Raw genomic sequence first — 13309 nt, forward strand, 5'->3', positions numbered from 1 at the left:
CTTTAACTTAAAAACGGAGCACTTTATGAAAATTTCACTTCTGTACTTTTTGATTGCAAATTTGATTTTACATCGAAAAATGGAACTGAAAAATTTTTGCGACCTGTACTTCAATTTTTTTTAAATCAGTATATATTTAAAAAATCATTACTCGGTTAAAGATTTTTTTGCACAACTTGGAATTTTTTAGAAAAGTTGGCATTTTATGTCCCCTAAAACATATAAAAAATAAAAAATTAAAAATAGTGTTTTTTGTTTGCAGATCATGTTTTAGTGTTAAAAACTTAAATAAAAAATCACCAAAGTGTTTTACCGTGTATCATTTTTTTCAGTGTAGTCCTTATCCATACCTACAACTTTGCCGAAGACACCAAATAGATCAAAAAATTCTTTCAAAAGATACAGATTTTTTAATTTTCATGTATCACTTTTGTATGGACAGCTGCCAAATTTGTATGGAAAATTATATGGACAAACTGATGATGCAAAATGGCTTCTTTGGGTATTCCGAAGGCACATAAAAGTTTCAGCCGGATTAAAAAATACAAAAAAAAATCGAAATCTGAGAGAACTGCTCAAATACAAAAGTTACGGAACATAATAAAAAAATCTTTTAAGTGCAATTCCAGCTCAAATCAGGAATTTTTCTGGTACTTTTGTACCCGACCCTCTCCGATTTCAATGAAACTTTGTAGACATGTTATCCTAGGCCTATATAAGCCATTTTTGTGTATATGGAGCCAATAGTACTGGAAAATAACATTTGAGAAGGGCGTATGGTATTTAAATATTTTTGTATTTTGCAATTTAAAAATTACTGTATCTCGAAGTCGTTGCGTTGTATCGAAAAATGGTCAAACACAAACTTGTAGGAAATTGGACGGGCTTTCTAAAAAAAATACACTGAAACAAAAATACACGCCACATCTATGAGATTTTTCAGTTTTTAAGTTTAAAAATTAAATTTGATGGTGATGTCACAATTTTTTATCGCTCAAAATTTTTTAAGAAATAGCCTAAAATGTTACAAAAAGACTCACGAAAAATGCAGGATTGTATATCTCTATAATCATTTACTACAACTGTTTTTTTTTTTTGAAAAGTGGTCTAAACGTCAAAATTTTTCAAAATCGATAGTGGGAATCGATTCCCCAGACAATTTTACATAAAAGTCTCCATATTGACCATTGTTCTAAGTCCAATCCTTGAAAAGATACAGCGGTTTTAAAAATGAAAATTTTGAAAAAATAGGTTTTTTGGTGGTTTTTGGCGATTTCTACATGACAGACTTGGGTTTTCTGTCTCGTAAATATTTTTACCGGAAAGCTCGTCTGATTTCCCATAAGTTTGTCTTCGACAGCATTTCAATTAAATGTATGGGCTTTCAGATATAAGTTTAATTACATTGCTCATAACTGTAAATAGAATATTTTTTTCAGTGTGGTTGAAACCTGGATAGTAAAGGAGCTTACGTAAATAATAAGACAAGTCAAATTGAAAAACTGTCAAAGGTAAACTTATGGGAAATGGGACGAGCTCTCCGGTAAAAATATTTACGAGACAGAAAAACCAAGTCTGTCATATAAAAATCACCAAAAACCACCAAAAATTCTATTTTTTCAACATTTTTATTTTTAAAACCGCTGTATCTTCCCAAGGATTGGACTTAGGACAATGGTCAATATGGAGACTTTTATGTAAAATTGTCTGGGGAATCGATTCCCACTATCGATTCTGAAAAATTTTGACGTTTAGACCACTTTTCAAAAAAAAACAGTTGTAGTAAATGATTTTTGCATTTTTTTACACCCAAAATTCAGAGTCGAGATAATCGTTCTCTCAAAATTTATTGAGGGCTCAGTGCCAAAATCGATAGAATAATGGTACCAACTCACACCATCATAACAAATGAGTTCATTCGTTAGTTGAATCAATAAATCTCCAACAAGTGCTATACATCGACTTCTGACTTCTCCTTGGTCACCAAGCTGTGGTGGCCGAGGCAGCTAAGTCATTGTATTGGTTTATCAAAGGTCTCTGGTTCGATTCCCGTTGTCGACACTTTTGGTTTTTTGTTTGACGGATGAACTTTTTTTGCAAATGAACCTCGAGAGAATAGTTCTATCGCCCACCTCGAGCTGTGTTCTCTGCGTCCGTGAATGGTACCACTATTCTCTCGACTCGAGACCATCATTCTCTCGGACTAGCGCTGCCAGTTTTGGGTGTAGGAGAGATATACCATCCTGCATTTTTCATGAGTCTTTTTGTAACATTTTAGGTTATTTCTTCAAAAATGTTGAGCCGTAAAAAATCGTGACATCACCATCAAATTTAATTTTTAAATTTAAAAACTGAAAAATCTCATAGAAGTAGCGTGTATTTTTGTTTCAGTGTATTTTTTTAGAAACCCCGTTCAATTTCCTACAAGTTTGTGTTTGACCACTTTTTGATACAACGCAACGGCTTCGAGATACAAAAATATTTAAATTACGAAATACAAAAATATTTAAAACACTTGCGCCCTTCTCAAATGTTATTTTCGAGTACTATTGGCTTCATATACACAAAAATGGCTTAAATAGGCCTAGGCTTATATAGGCCTAGGATACAAAAGTACCAGAAAAAAACCTGATTTGAGATGGAATTGCTCTTAAGTTAAGTAAAGGCTCATCAATATTGATTTTATTATTACATAAACAGTGAAAGGATTTCCATTTCCTTCATCTTTTTACTAATGACAACAATGAGTGGCAATATTTGGCACTCTAGACCTAATATATCGATATTTTATAAACCTTCCCCGGTGTTTCAAGTGACCATGTAAAACGCTTCCAAGTGTCTCCTCTTGCGAGCGTTGTAACCTGAGCCGATCACGTCCTTCACGCTTCTGACGGCAACGCCAAACGCGTGCGCGCGCGATCCTTCAGGAGAGTGTCCTTTCGTTACATACCAGACAGCTTGCAGCTTGCACTTCCTCAAACATAAACATTGCTGCTGCACAGAACTCCCGGGTGGATAATTTTATCCTCGTGCGGCCAGAATGCGCGCGCGATCCTTCTTATTCTTCGTTTTCAAACAACAATTTGTTATCCTTGTGCGTCACCCCGAGACCAGGAGGAAGAAACTCTAGGAAGCAACGCTCAAAAGGTTCATTCAAGAAGCGGAAAGGAAATCTCTATTCAATCATCATCATCGATTGCGCACAGGAAGAGACGAATAATAACAATCTCCGGTAAAGGTCCTAAGGTCCGTTGCCAGGGATCAAAACCTCTGACGAGAGGAGGGTCTCCTGGAAACCAGCAAATCAAAACTTCTTCCCCCTTAGTTTCTTGAACACAATTGAACCAGAGAGAAAAGATCGGTAACAATATCCATTATTACCGGCCAGTTATGCTTCCAAGATTTGCACAAAAGGTCGCCGTTCGAACACGAGCCAAGAGACCCCTAAGATGAGGGTTCGACCTTAAGACGTTCCCTTCCTTAAAGGTTGAGCGTATAGTGGTTGAACATCCCGGGCACTTTGGGTCAGCTTATGAAACCGAAGATGCTCAATTTTAACGATATTATGATAGCCGGGGATCTTGATCGTAATCGCGCGCGTCAGCACGCGAGCATGAGATCGTTTTTTTGCTGAACTTTTTTGGGTGGGAAATTGTTCGAGAATAACGATGTCTGGATCTCCCTCTCGGGCCGGACATTGGGCACCCTTCTTTGATCTGTTGTGTCATTATTTGGTTCATAAACTCAAAATCAGACATGAACTCACTTCCGCTTGCCATAAGCTAAATTAAATCCAATTGGCTAACCCGTCTGATGCAAATTTCCTTAAGCTCAAAGTTAATTGAAGTCACTTATGAGCTAATGGCGAGCCAAGTCTCGTCAACCGGGCAGCTACTTCGCTGTCCAATTGAACCCTCGCCAAATGCAATCAGGTGTAGACCTCAAAAGTGGCCACCGGTCATCGCGTCATACCGCCGTCCGCCGTCCAGTCCAAACTTCTAGCCTGATTACGAAAAGTCACCAACTTACACGTCAAAATCCCATTATCAGGTCACAAAGCCTCGCACTCTGGTGCCAACCCAACTCCGACGCGTCGTCAACCCGCATTGGCTGCCATCTGGGGACCTCCGCAAAGTCGTCGTCGTCGTCGTCCACTTTTCGGGGTCTATTTTTCGCAACATCATCGCCACCTTCGAGTCCCAAGGGCTGATGGCATGCGCCGACCAATTGGCATTTATGACCCCAGAAGAAAAAGACCCCGGGCAGACGGCCAGCAAAAGGTGGCGCGGTAAATTCAATTATTGCATTATCGATACAGGCTCAAGCCAACTCGTTCAAGAGGTCTAATGAGCATGACTTGGCGACTTGAGCCGGGGCGAGGGAGACCTTCTGCATGCAGGAAAACAAACATGGTTTGTGGCTTGCGGATCGATTAATCATCCAGCTGGAAGTTCTTTGAAACCTCTGGGAAATGTGACATATGGAAGCGTAACAAAGTCACTGTCGATTGTAAAAAAGTTGGAATCAAATGCCATTGATAGAGGTTTCGATGCTCCTTTTTTTCTCTCGCTTTAAAAGAAAATCAAACAATCCTCTTGAGGATCATTTTGGTAGCAGACAAAAAAAAAGATACAATCCAGAATCATTTGAAAACTTTGGAGACAAGTCCAAACACATTTAAAAATTTCAAGAGTAATCTAAGCAATTTTGCTGACCACTACAAAGCCGTTGCAATTTTTTGTTAAATTTATGTCACTCGACTCCAACAAAAGTTTAGAGAGAGTTGAAAAAAAACTTGTTTGTTGAGCTTCAGTATGACCCCTAAACTACGCTAAAGTAATTTAGAATCAAACATAACGGCGAATCTGACTGTAATGGGGTCGCAGATCTCGAGATTAATGTTTAAAATAAAAAAAATAAAATAATACGAAAAACAATTTCGTCATGGTACAATTATCTGAAGTTGCATACAAACCTTCGGATAATTTAACTTCGGATAATCGAGTCTAGACTATATTGGAACATGAATATTAAATTATCGGGATTTTTCATACATGAGCAATTCTCTACCAAAACCGGAAATGGATTTTATTTGTATTTTTTGATTTGGCTCAAACTTTGTGGGGGCCTTCCCTATGACCAAATAAACTATTTTGGGTGATTGGTTCATCCATACAAGTCTCCATACAATTTTGGCTGCTGTCCATACAAAAATGGTATATAAATATTCAAACAGCTGTAACTTTTGAGTAAATTTTCTGATCAATTTGGTGTCTTCGGCAAAGTTATAGGTTTTGTTGAGGACTTTTGAGAAAAAAATAGGTACACGGAAAAAAATTGCAGATTTTTTGATCAACTTTTTTTCACTAAAACTCAATTTCCCAAAATATGTATTTTTTGATTTTCGAGTTTTTTTGATATGTTTTAGGGGACAAAAATCCGCAACTTTTGAGCCATACAGAAACATGGTCAAAAAATCTGCCGCCGAGTTATGATTTTTTGAAAAAATAGTGATTTTGGAAAAAATCGAAATTTCATGCAAAAACAAATTTGACCTTAATTTTTTTATGCAAAATTGAATTTCCAATCTAAAAGTACTTCACAGATTTTTTGATTAAGGGCTCCGTTTTCAAGATATAGCCACCGAAAGTTTGATTTTAGCGAAATATTTGCAGTTTTTCAATTTTTAAAAATAGTGACCATGAGTGACCATTTCTAAAAATATATTTTTTTAAAAGTTCAGAAAATTTGCTATAAAATTGTCTAAAAGAAATAAAAGATTGGACCTCGGGTTGCTGAGATAGAGCCGCTTTAAGAAAAAGAAACACGAAAATTGAAGTTTTCTTAATATCACCAAAACAACCCACCATTTTCTAATGACCATATCTCAGCAACTAATGGTCCGATTATCAATGTTAATGCATGAAAAATTCGTGAAATTATTATTAACTAGTATTTTAAATGGGTGTAATATTCAATGTCTGGTCCTTTTAAAATTTTATTCTTAATTTAAAAATTTTCAAAATATTTTTTTTAAAGAGATCGGAAAATTTTACGAATGTTCCATGTATTAACATTGATAATCGGACCATCAGTTGCTGAGATATCGTCATTAGAAAATTGTGGGTTGTTTTGGTGAGATTAAGAAAACTTCAATTTTCGTGTTTCTTTTTCTTAAAGCGGCTCTATCTCAGCAACCCGAGGTCCAATCTTCAATGCCTCTTAGACAATTTTATAGCAAATTTTCTGAACTTTTCAAAAAAAATATTTTTAGAAGTGGTCACTTAAGTTCACTATTTTGAAAAATTGAAAAACTGCAAATATTTCGCTTAAATCAAACTTTCGGTGGCTATATCTTGAAAACGAAGCCCTTTATAAAAAAATCTGTAAAGTACTTTTCGATTGCAAATTCAATTTTGCTTTAAAAAATAATGTAAAACTTGTTTTTGCATGAAACTTCGATTTTTTCCATAAATCACTATTTTTTCAAAAAATCATAACTCGGCGGCCGATTTTTTGACCATGTTTCTCTATGGCTCAAAAGTTGCGGATTTTTGTCCTATAAAACATATCAAAAAATCTCGAAAATTAAAAAATATGTATTTTGGGAAATTGAGTTTTAGTTAAAAAAAAGTTGATAAAAAAAATTTGAAAATTTTTGTTTTCCGTGTACCTATTTTTTTTCTCAAAAGTCCTCAACAGTACCTACAACTTTGCCGAAGACTTGGTGATCAAAAAAATTTACTCAAAAGTTACAGTTGTTTGAATATTTTTGTATGGACAGCAGCCAAAATTGTATGGAGACTTGTATGGGTGAACCAATGACGCAAAATAGCTTATTTGGTCATAGGGAATTACCCCACAAAGTTTAAGTCAAATAAAAAAATACAAAAAATAAAAATGGTTGAAATTGGCCAATTTTGTTGCTCACATGTTGACAGTAATAATAATTTTTTTAAATACTCAAATTTTCCACAAAACTGCGAATTGGATATTGGATAACTGCAATATGGATATCAAATGATCGGCATTTTTTTATAGATTTAGATAGCAATGATATTTTTCATATCCTTATAATTTTCACAAAACTGAGTCATTTCTACAAAATACGTAGTTTTTTGAAAATTTTGAACATTCAAAAAAGTTTTATTACTATCTGAATGTATACAAAACTCCCCATCATTTGATACTGTTAAAACTAAAATTTAGAATATTTTTCGAAAGTTTTATGAAATATTATGGCTATTGAAATGTTTGAAAATTTTCGATCATTTGATGCCCATATTGCAATGACCAAATTTTTAGCATTTTTGTCGAAAATGCCTAGTTTTGTGAAAAATTTTAGTACTTTCAAAAAAGGATTAAAACATTCAAAAGTTATGTAAACTGTCCGACCATTTGATACCCATATAGTAAAAACTGACTGACTTTTGAGTATTATTTCTAAAGTAGTACGTTTGTGAAAATTTTGAGTGCTTTAAAAATATTTCTATCGAAATGTTAGAAAAATTTCCGATTATTTACCCATTTCGTAAAAAAAGTAGTTTTTTTTTAAATAAAAAAATATAATTACTTTAGAAATGTTTGGAAAATTCTCGATCATTCTCCATATCGCTAAAAAAACTGAAATTTAAGTATTTTTAGAAAATACGCAGCTCTGTGAAAAATCAAATATAATGAGCCTTCAAGTCGTAAATGCATTAAAATATTTGAATGCCATCTTCCCGATCCCACGTTGAACTCCGATTAGTAAAAACAAAATTAAAATATGACAACTTAACATAAAATAATGAAGATTTAATGACAGAGGGTTACTATTTTAAATAAAATTAAGTAACCAGTATCACAGTAAAATTTCTAAACTTTCAGTGTTATGTACATAATATCCAAATGCTTTAAATACGTGATTCAACGCACATTCCCTTTAACTTCGTTCTAGTTTATGCAAGGATTCGTTGATATCAAATCCTGCAACATGAGTATGGCATGTTTACCGATAATGATGTGAAAGCAAAATTAACGAATCCACATCTTTAAAAAGAATTCACTTAAAAGTACTGCACTGAAATAAAAAAAGTACAAAATACCTTTATTCTAGGAATTTCGCCTCTTTTCCTTTTTTTAGTAATTGGGCTTTTTGATAACTAAATAAGGAAAACGGGCAAAATACCTAGAATATATGAATTTTGTACCTCTTTTTTATTTCAGAGTGTGATAGTTATTAATGAAACTTGTTATGTTTCTACAATATCGAAAGCATAACACCAATAAAATAATTGGGGTTTGGACATATATGCGTTTATCGTTGCTACCGAGACATTCCCAGGGGATACAAAGTGCGTGTTTCTGCTCTTATCATCAAATCTACCACTGACTGTAATTTGCATATGTTTAGAAAATTTAGCCAAGCGAAAATTTTTAGATTTTTGAATTCATTCAGCTATTGATATTAAAACAATATTGATAGGAATTATTAAGAAGCGCCATTATTTGTTGTCACATAGCAACGTTTGACCCTTTTGAAAACTGTTTCCAGTATAAAATAATTGGCCTGTAGCTCAACATCCCACAACAGTAATTAAAAATGTAACAACCACATCGGTGTTACCACCTTCAGAGCCAGTCCTTCAACGACCACCCACCGAGCAGGACATGAAACGCTCCAAGCTGGCCCCGTTCCGTTCCGGTCTAAAGGACCTCCTCCTGGAGTACTGCTCCGGAAGTTCGATCCATGGCGTTCAGTACATGGGCTGCCGGAACCGGTCCTGGTGCGAACGGTTCTGGTGGATAGTGGTGTTCACGATGTCCGTTGGAAGTTGTGCCTTCTTGATTCGCGAGACCTACGTGAAGTGGGTTCAAACTCCGGTGATTGTGAGCTTTGCGGAGAAATCGACTCCGGTGTGGCAGATTCCCTTTCCGGCGGTTACCATCTGTCCGCAGACGAAGGTTCAAAGTAAGAAGTTCAATTTTACCGAGGAGTTTGACGGATATTTGGAGATGTCTTTGGAGGAACGTCTATCACATAATAGGTGAGTTCTTGTACTAATTATTAGAGATAAGTGATTTCAAACAATAGTTTTTACGCAGGTCAGATGAAATCCTAGCGATAATGCATTTATGTGAACGTAACTTTTATCGAATGTTCATGACTCGATTTAAATTCCCAAACTTTACAACTCCACGAAATTACGGAGGTATCATACAGAACATGTCGTTGGATATGTATGACTACTTGGCGGATTGTTCGATAGTCGGTGAAAATTTGCCCTGTCCTTTAATCTTCAAAGAGACCATGACCGAAGACGGAGTTTGTGCGACTTTCAACGGTCTATCCGCCAATGATTTGCTACGAACTGAAGTTCTTCAATCGGAAGTGTCCTACATGACTGCAACTGACCCTTCTCCCCACTGGACACAAGAGAGCGGTTACTCTGCGCAAGCTAATCTCTCAGCTTATCCGTTTCGAACGCTTGGATCCGGAATTGGAGCAGGTCTATTTCTTCTTCTAAGAACCGATGACGAAGATATTGACTACATCTGCCGTGGACCAGTGCAGGGATTCAAAGTTCTGTTTCACTCCCCAGCGGACTACCCGCAGATCTCGAAGAAGTTCTTCCAAATCCCGATGGAAGCGGCCGTCAGTATAGCGATAAAACCACAAATGATCACCACGAACCCACGACTTCGGGATTACACCCCCGAAGTTCGTCACTGCTTCTTCAACCACGAGCGCTACCTGCAATTCTTCCGCGTGTACTCCCAGGACAACTGCGAGCTGGAATGCCTCACGAACTTCACCCTTCGCCACTGTGGTTGCGTCAAGTTCTCAATGCCCCGTACGAATCAAACCCGGATGTGTGATCCTGACGAAATTCGTTGTATGATTAACGCCGAAAATACACTCATGGAGATGGATCTGGTGCAACATCGGGAGAGCTCGGCAGAGGAAAATTTTCGGGCAAACTGTAACTGCTTGCCCGGGTGTACCTCGATGCAGTACGACGCGGAGATTACCACGACCGACTTCGAGTGGATGAACTGGGTGCGGTCGATGAAGCTGTCAACGCAAATGATTGAAGGGTAACGTAACATACCATCGTTAAGGTTACCCCTGTTAACAAAACATCGTAATTTTCAGCATGCAAATCTCCTACCTCGGGATCTACTACAAGGAGCCCCAGTTCATGACCTCCAAGCGGAGCGAGCTGTACGGAATGACGGACTTTTTGGCCAACTGTGGTGGGATTATGGGACTTTGTATGGGCATCAGTCTGCTCAGTTTGGTGGAGTTGGTGTACTTTTGCTCGGTTCGACCGGCCATGTTGTGGCGAGGGAATAGGAAACGCAAGAGGAAGTCCAGGAAGCAGAAGATGGAAGAGTGTGCGGATATATGTTTGGAGGCGATGGTGGTAAAGAGTGATTGAAACTTAGCTTTTGATACTGAGATATTAGGGAAAAGCATGCATTTCCATCGGGCACATAATATGGACAAAACAGCACTTTGAATTTCGATTACTACTTTTTAAAAGCGTTTTCATATTAAATGAAGTATGAACATCAAGCTACCCAAAAAAAAAAAACATAATCAAATGCTCTATTTGAAATTTAACAGGCATGTGTAAAATCGAAATCAACCTCAAGGTATACTAAGCCCCCTTAGCGTAATTTTAAGATCGCAATATTTTGCTTATTTTTGAAACCAAAATCCAACCGTTCTATGATAGCAGAGCTGAACAACTAATCCGTACACAGAAAATATAATCCTTCGTGGTTCTCAAATCCATGAACACAATTCACAACTTCGAGAATTGATTTTTTTCCGTGTACCTCCATTAAGTACAAATAGATCCATTTAAAGAATATAAATGTCTCCTCAAACATATGTTTTATTCTTGCTGACATCAATAAACTCCTCTTGAAAAATCCAAACCAAAAATTCGTTTGATTTTACATGTTCCCAACTATTTTTTTCTAGATCCACAGAATTCCAATAATCAAACTGAACGCTGTTTAGTTAATTTTTTAAAATTTAGTTTTGATACAGTTTTATGCAGAATCAAATTTGCATTCGATAAGTACGTTGCCAAATATTTAATAAAGAGCACCGTTTTCGTGATATGGCCACATATAGTTAGAAATTAACTGAAAATTAGTAATTTTTAGATTTTTTTTAATTGTTAAAAAACCCTTAAATTTTTCAGAGGAAAATTGTCTGTTATTGAAAATTGGACCTCTGATTGCTACAAACTAGAAAATTGAAGTTTTCAAAGTCACGCCTTAACAAACCCACATTATTAATGCCAATATTTCAGAAAATATCGAACTTTCAATGATAAACACAAAACATTTGCCTGAAAACATATTTTGAAAAATATAAACTAGTATTTTGAGCGAGGATTTTCATTACTCCAAAAAGACTCACTCCCTCGCGAGCGAGTACAAATCGAACGTGGCGCAAAACTGCACTGACGAAACAGACCGAACGTCACTGCCAAACCAATCGCTACTGAATACTTTCTCTTTTCTCTCCCTCTCACTCTAATTGGCTAGTTCACCGAATGGCTAATTGCGCTATATCCAGTGTTGCGATTTTGAGCGCTCATCCGCTCATGAGCGAGCATTTTTCGCTCATTCGTGAGGAGGAGCGCGACGCGAGCTAGCTCACGTTTGCTAGTGCTCGTGTTTGCTCATTTATTTTATGAGCGAAAATGCTCATTGCTCACGCTCGCGCTCATTTTTGCTCATTGAGCTAAATGAGCGGTATTTGTTTACCTGTAATGGGTAAACGATAATAACTTTTTTTTTCAGCAGAGCTTCGAGGTTGTTTTTTGAATGGATGCTTGAATAGGCTAATCTTAATAATATTGTTATTTGTCATATTTTTTTTTGTTTTGAAACTTGTTTTGGAGTCAGAGTTAAGGGGTTAAGGTGTTACATTAAGATCTGTACACAGTAAAAAAAAAACCAAACAAATATTACATCTGGGAAGTACGTCTTTTATGTTAGAAAAATGCTTAATTTTACTTCTGAAAATGTGTAATTTTGTCACTTTTCTGGTGTAATGCAACTTATTCAGTCTAAATCAATGTAAAATTATAACATTCAAGAGGTAATATTCAACCTTACAAAATTACAACTTCCAAATGTACACTTTTTTACTGTGTAGAAATAATTCGATTGATTTAAAAAAAAGTTGATAATAGAGTGACACGTGAAAGTGAATTATTTAATAAAGCTGAAAAGTATCTTTTAAGGAATACAAATATGTTTTCTTGGCAATACGTTTAGTCATGTTTAAATTCCTGGGCACCTCATCTTGTTTAGTCAATTATTTGTACATAATTTTGCATAATAAATGTCAAATCTGTGTCTTAGATAATTTTTACATCATTTATATGCTGGAGTCGATCAAAATAAATAAATGAGAAATGATCGTGCTCACAAGTAAAAACATGTTTTAATATAAAAAACTCAATTACCATCCTATTTACAGCTTATTTAAGACCTAAAAATTCCGTTCCTTGACAGTTTACTCTAAATTTGAAAGTGAAAGAAGCTTAAAAGAGTGTCTGGAATTCTTAGCAAATTAAGACACATTACTTGCGTGTCAGCCATTTTTCATTTATCGGGAAATTAATCAAAACTAGTTTTCTAAATTATCAAACTCTGAGAAAAAATATATAGGCTGACAACATTAAAGTTTCATAAATTTACCATTACCACATTGATCACACAAAAAACTGGGGTAGAAAAGTATCCCCTGCAATCAATTTTTGACAGTTCGACGCCAACGAATAATTTGATAAATTTACCGCGATTAACCAAAATTAAATTACCAATGCAACTTTGATGAGTTCATGTCCCTTTTTCGCGATGAAATTATCTTCAAAAGTGGCAATCCAATTGGCTTGTTCCAGATTCATAAAAAACGAAGTTAACTTTATAGCTGTCGGCCACCATTGCTAGTACCAACCACTAGCGTCTTCCTTTTAACTACAAGAACTTCGCCGCCCTGGGCTCCTAAGTGTTTGAGTACGGCACGGAGCGACGGCGCCCGATACCCATATTTACACGAAGAATTTTTAGAGCGCCCGCCGCGGGATTCGAACCAGTGACCTGGATTGTGAGTCCAGTGCGCAATCCGATTGATCCACACGGGCGGGGCCAGATTCATAAACAATACTAAAAATCTACCTGATTAGCTGATGAGCGTTCATTGAGCGCGAGCGCATGCGTTGAGCATGAGCGAGCACGAGCTACCTGTTAAGTCCTCATGCTCATGAATGAGCGAGCACGGATTCTGGCTCGC

General features: G+C 36.3%; 2 protein-coding genes across 13 annotated transcripts in view; one reads left to right on the forward strand and one right to left on the reverse strand.

Moving 5' to 3' along the window:
* Window positions 1-13309, reverse strand: part of LOC120415418 (whirlin) — a 242413-nt gene that overhangs the window by 77597 nt on the left and 151507 nt on the right. The gene's annotated exons all lie outside the window — the stretch shown is intronic.
* On the forward strand, window positions 8574-11163 carry LOC120415422 (pickpocket protein 28-like). The gene is made up of 3 exons (XM_039576967.2): window positions 8574-9029; window positions 9088-10080; window positions 10139-11163. Exons 1-3 carry the CDS (start codon window positions 8653-8655, stop codon window positions 10422-10424), a joined length of 1656 nt encoding a protein of 551 aa, XP_039432901.1. The 5' UTR covers window positions 8574-8652; the 3' UTR covers window positions 10425-11163.

This window comes from Culex pipiens, chromosome 2 (assembly GCF_016801865.2).
Source record: "Culex pipiens pallens isolate TS chromosome 2, TS_CPP_V2, whole genome shotgun sequence".
Classification (NCBI taxonomy): domain Eukaryota; kingdom Metazoa; phylum Arthropoda; class Insecta; order Diptera; family Culicidae; genus Culex; species Culex pipiens.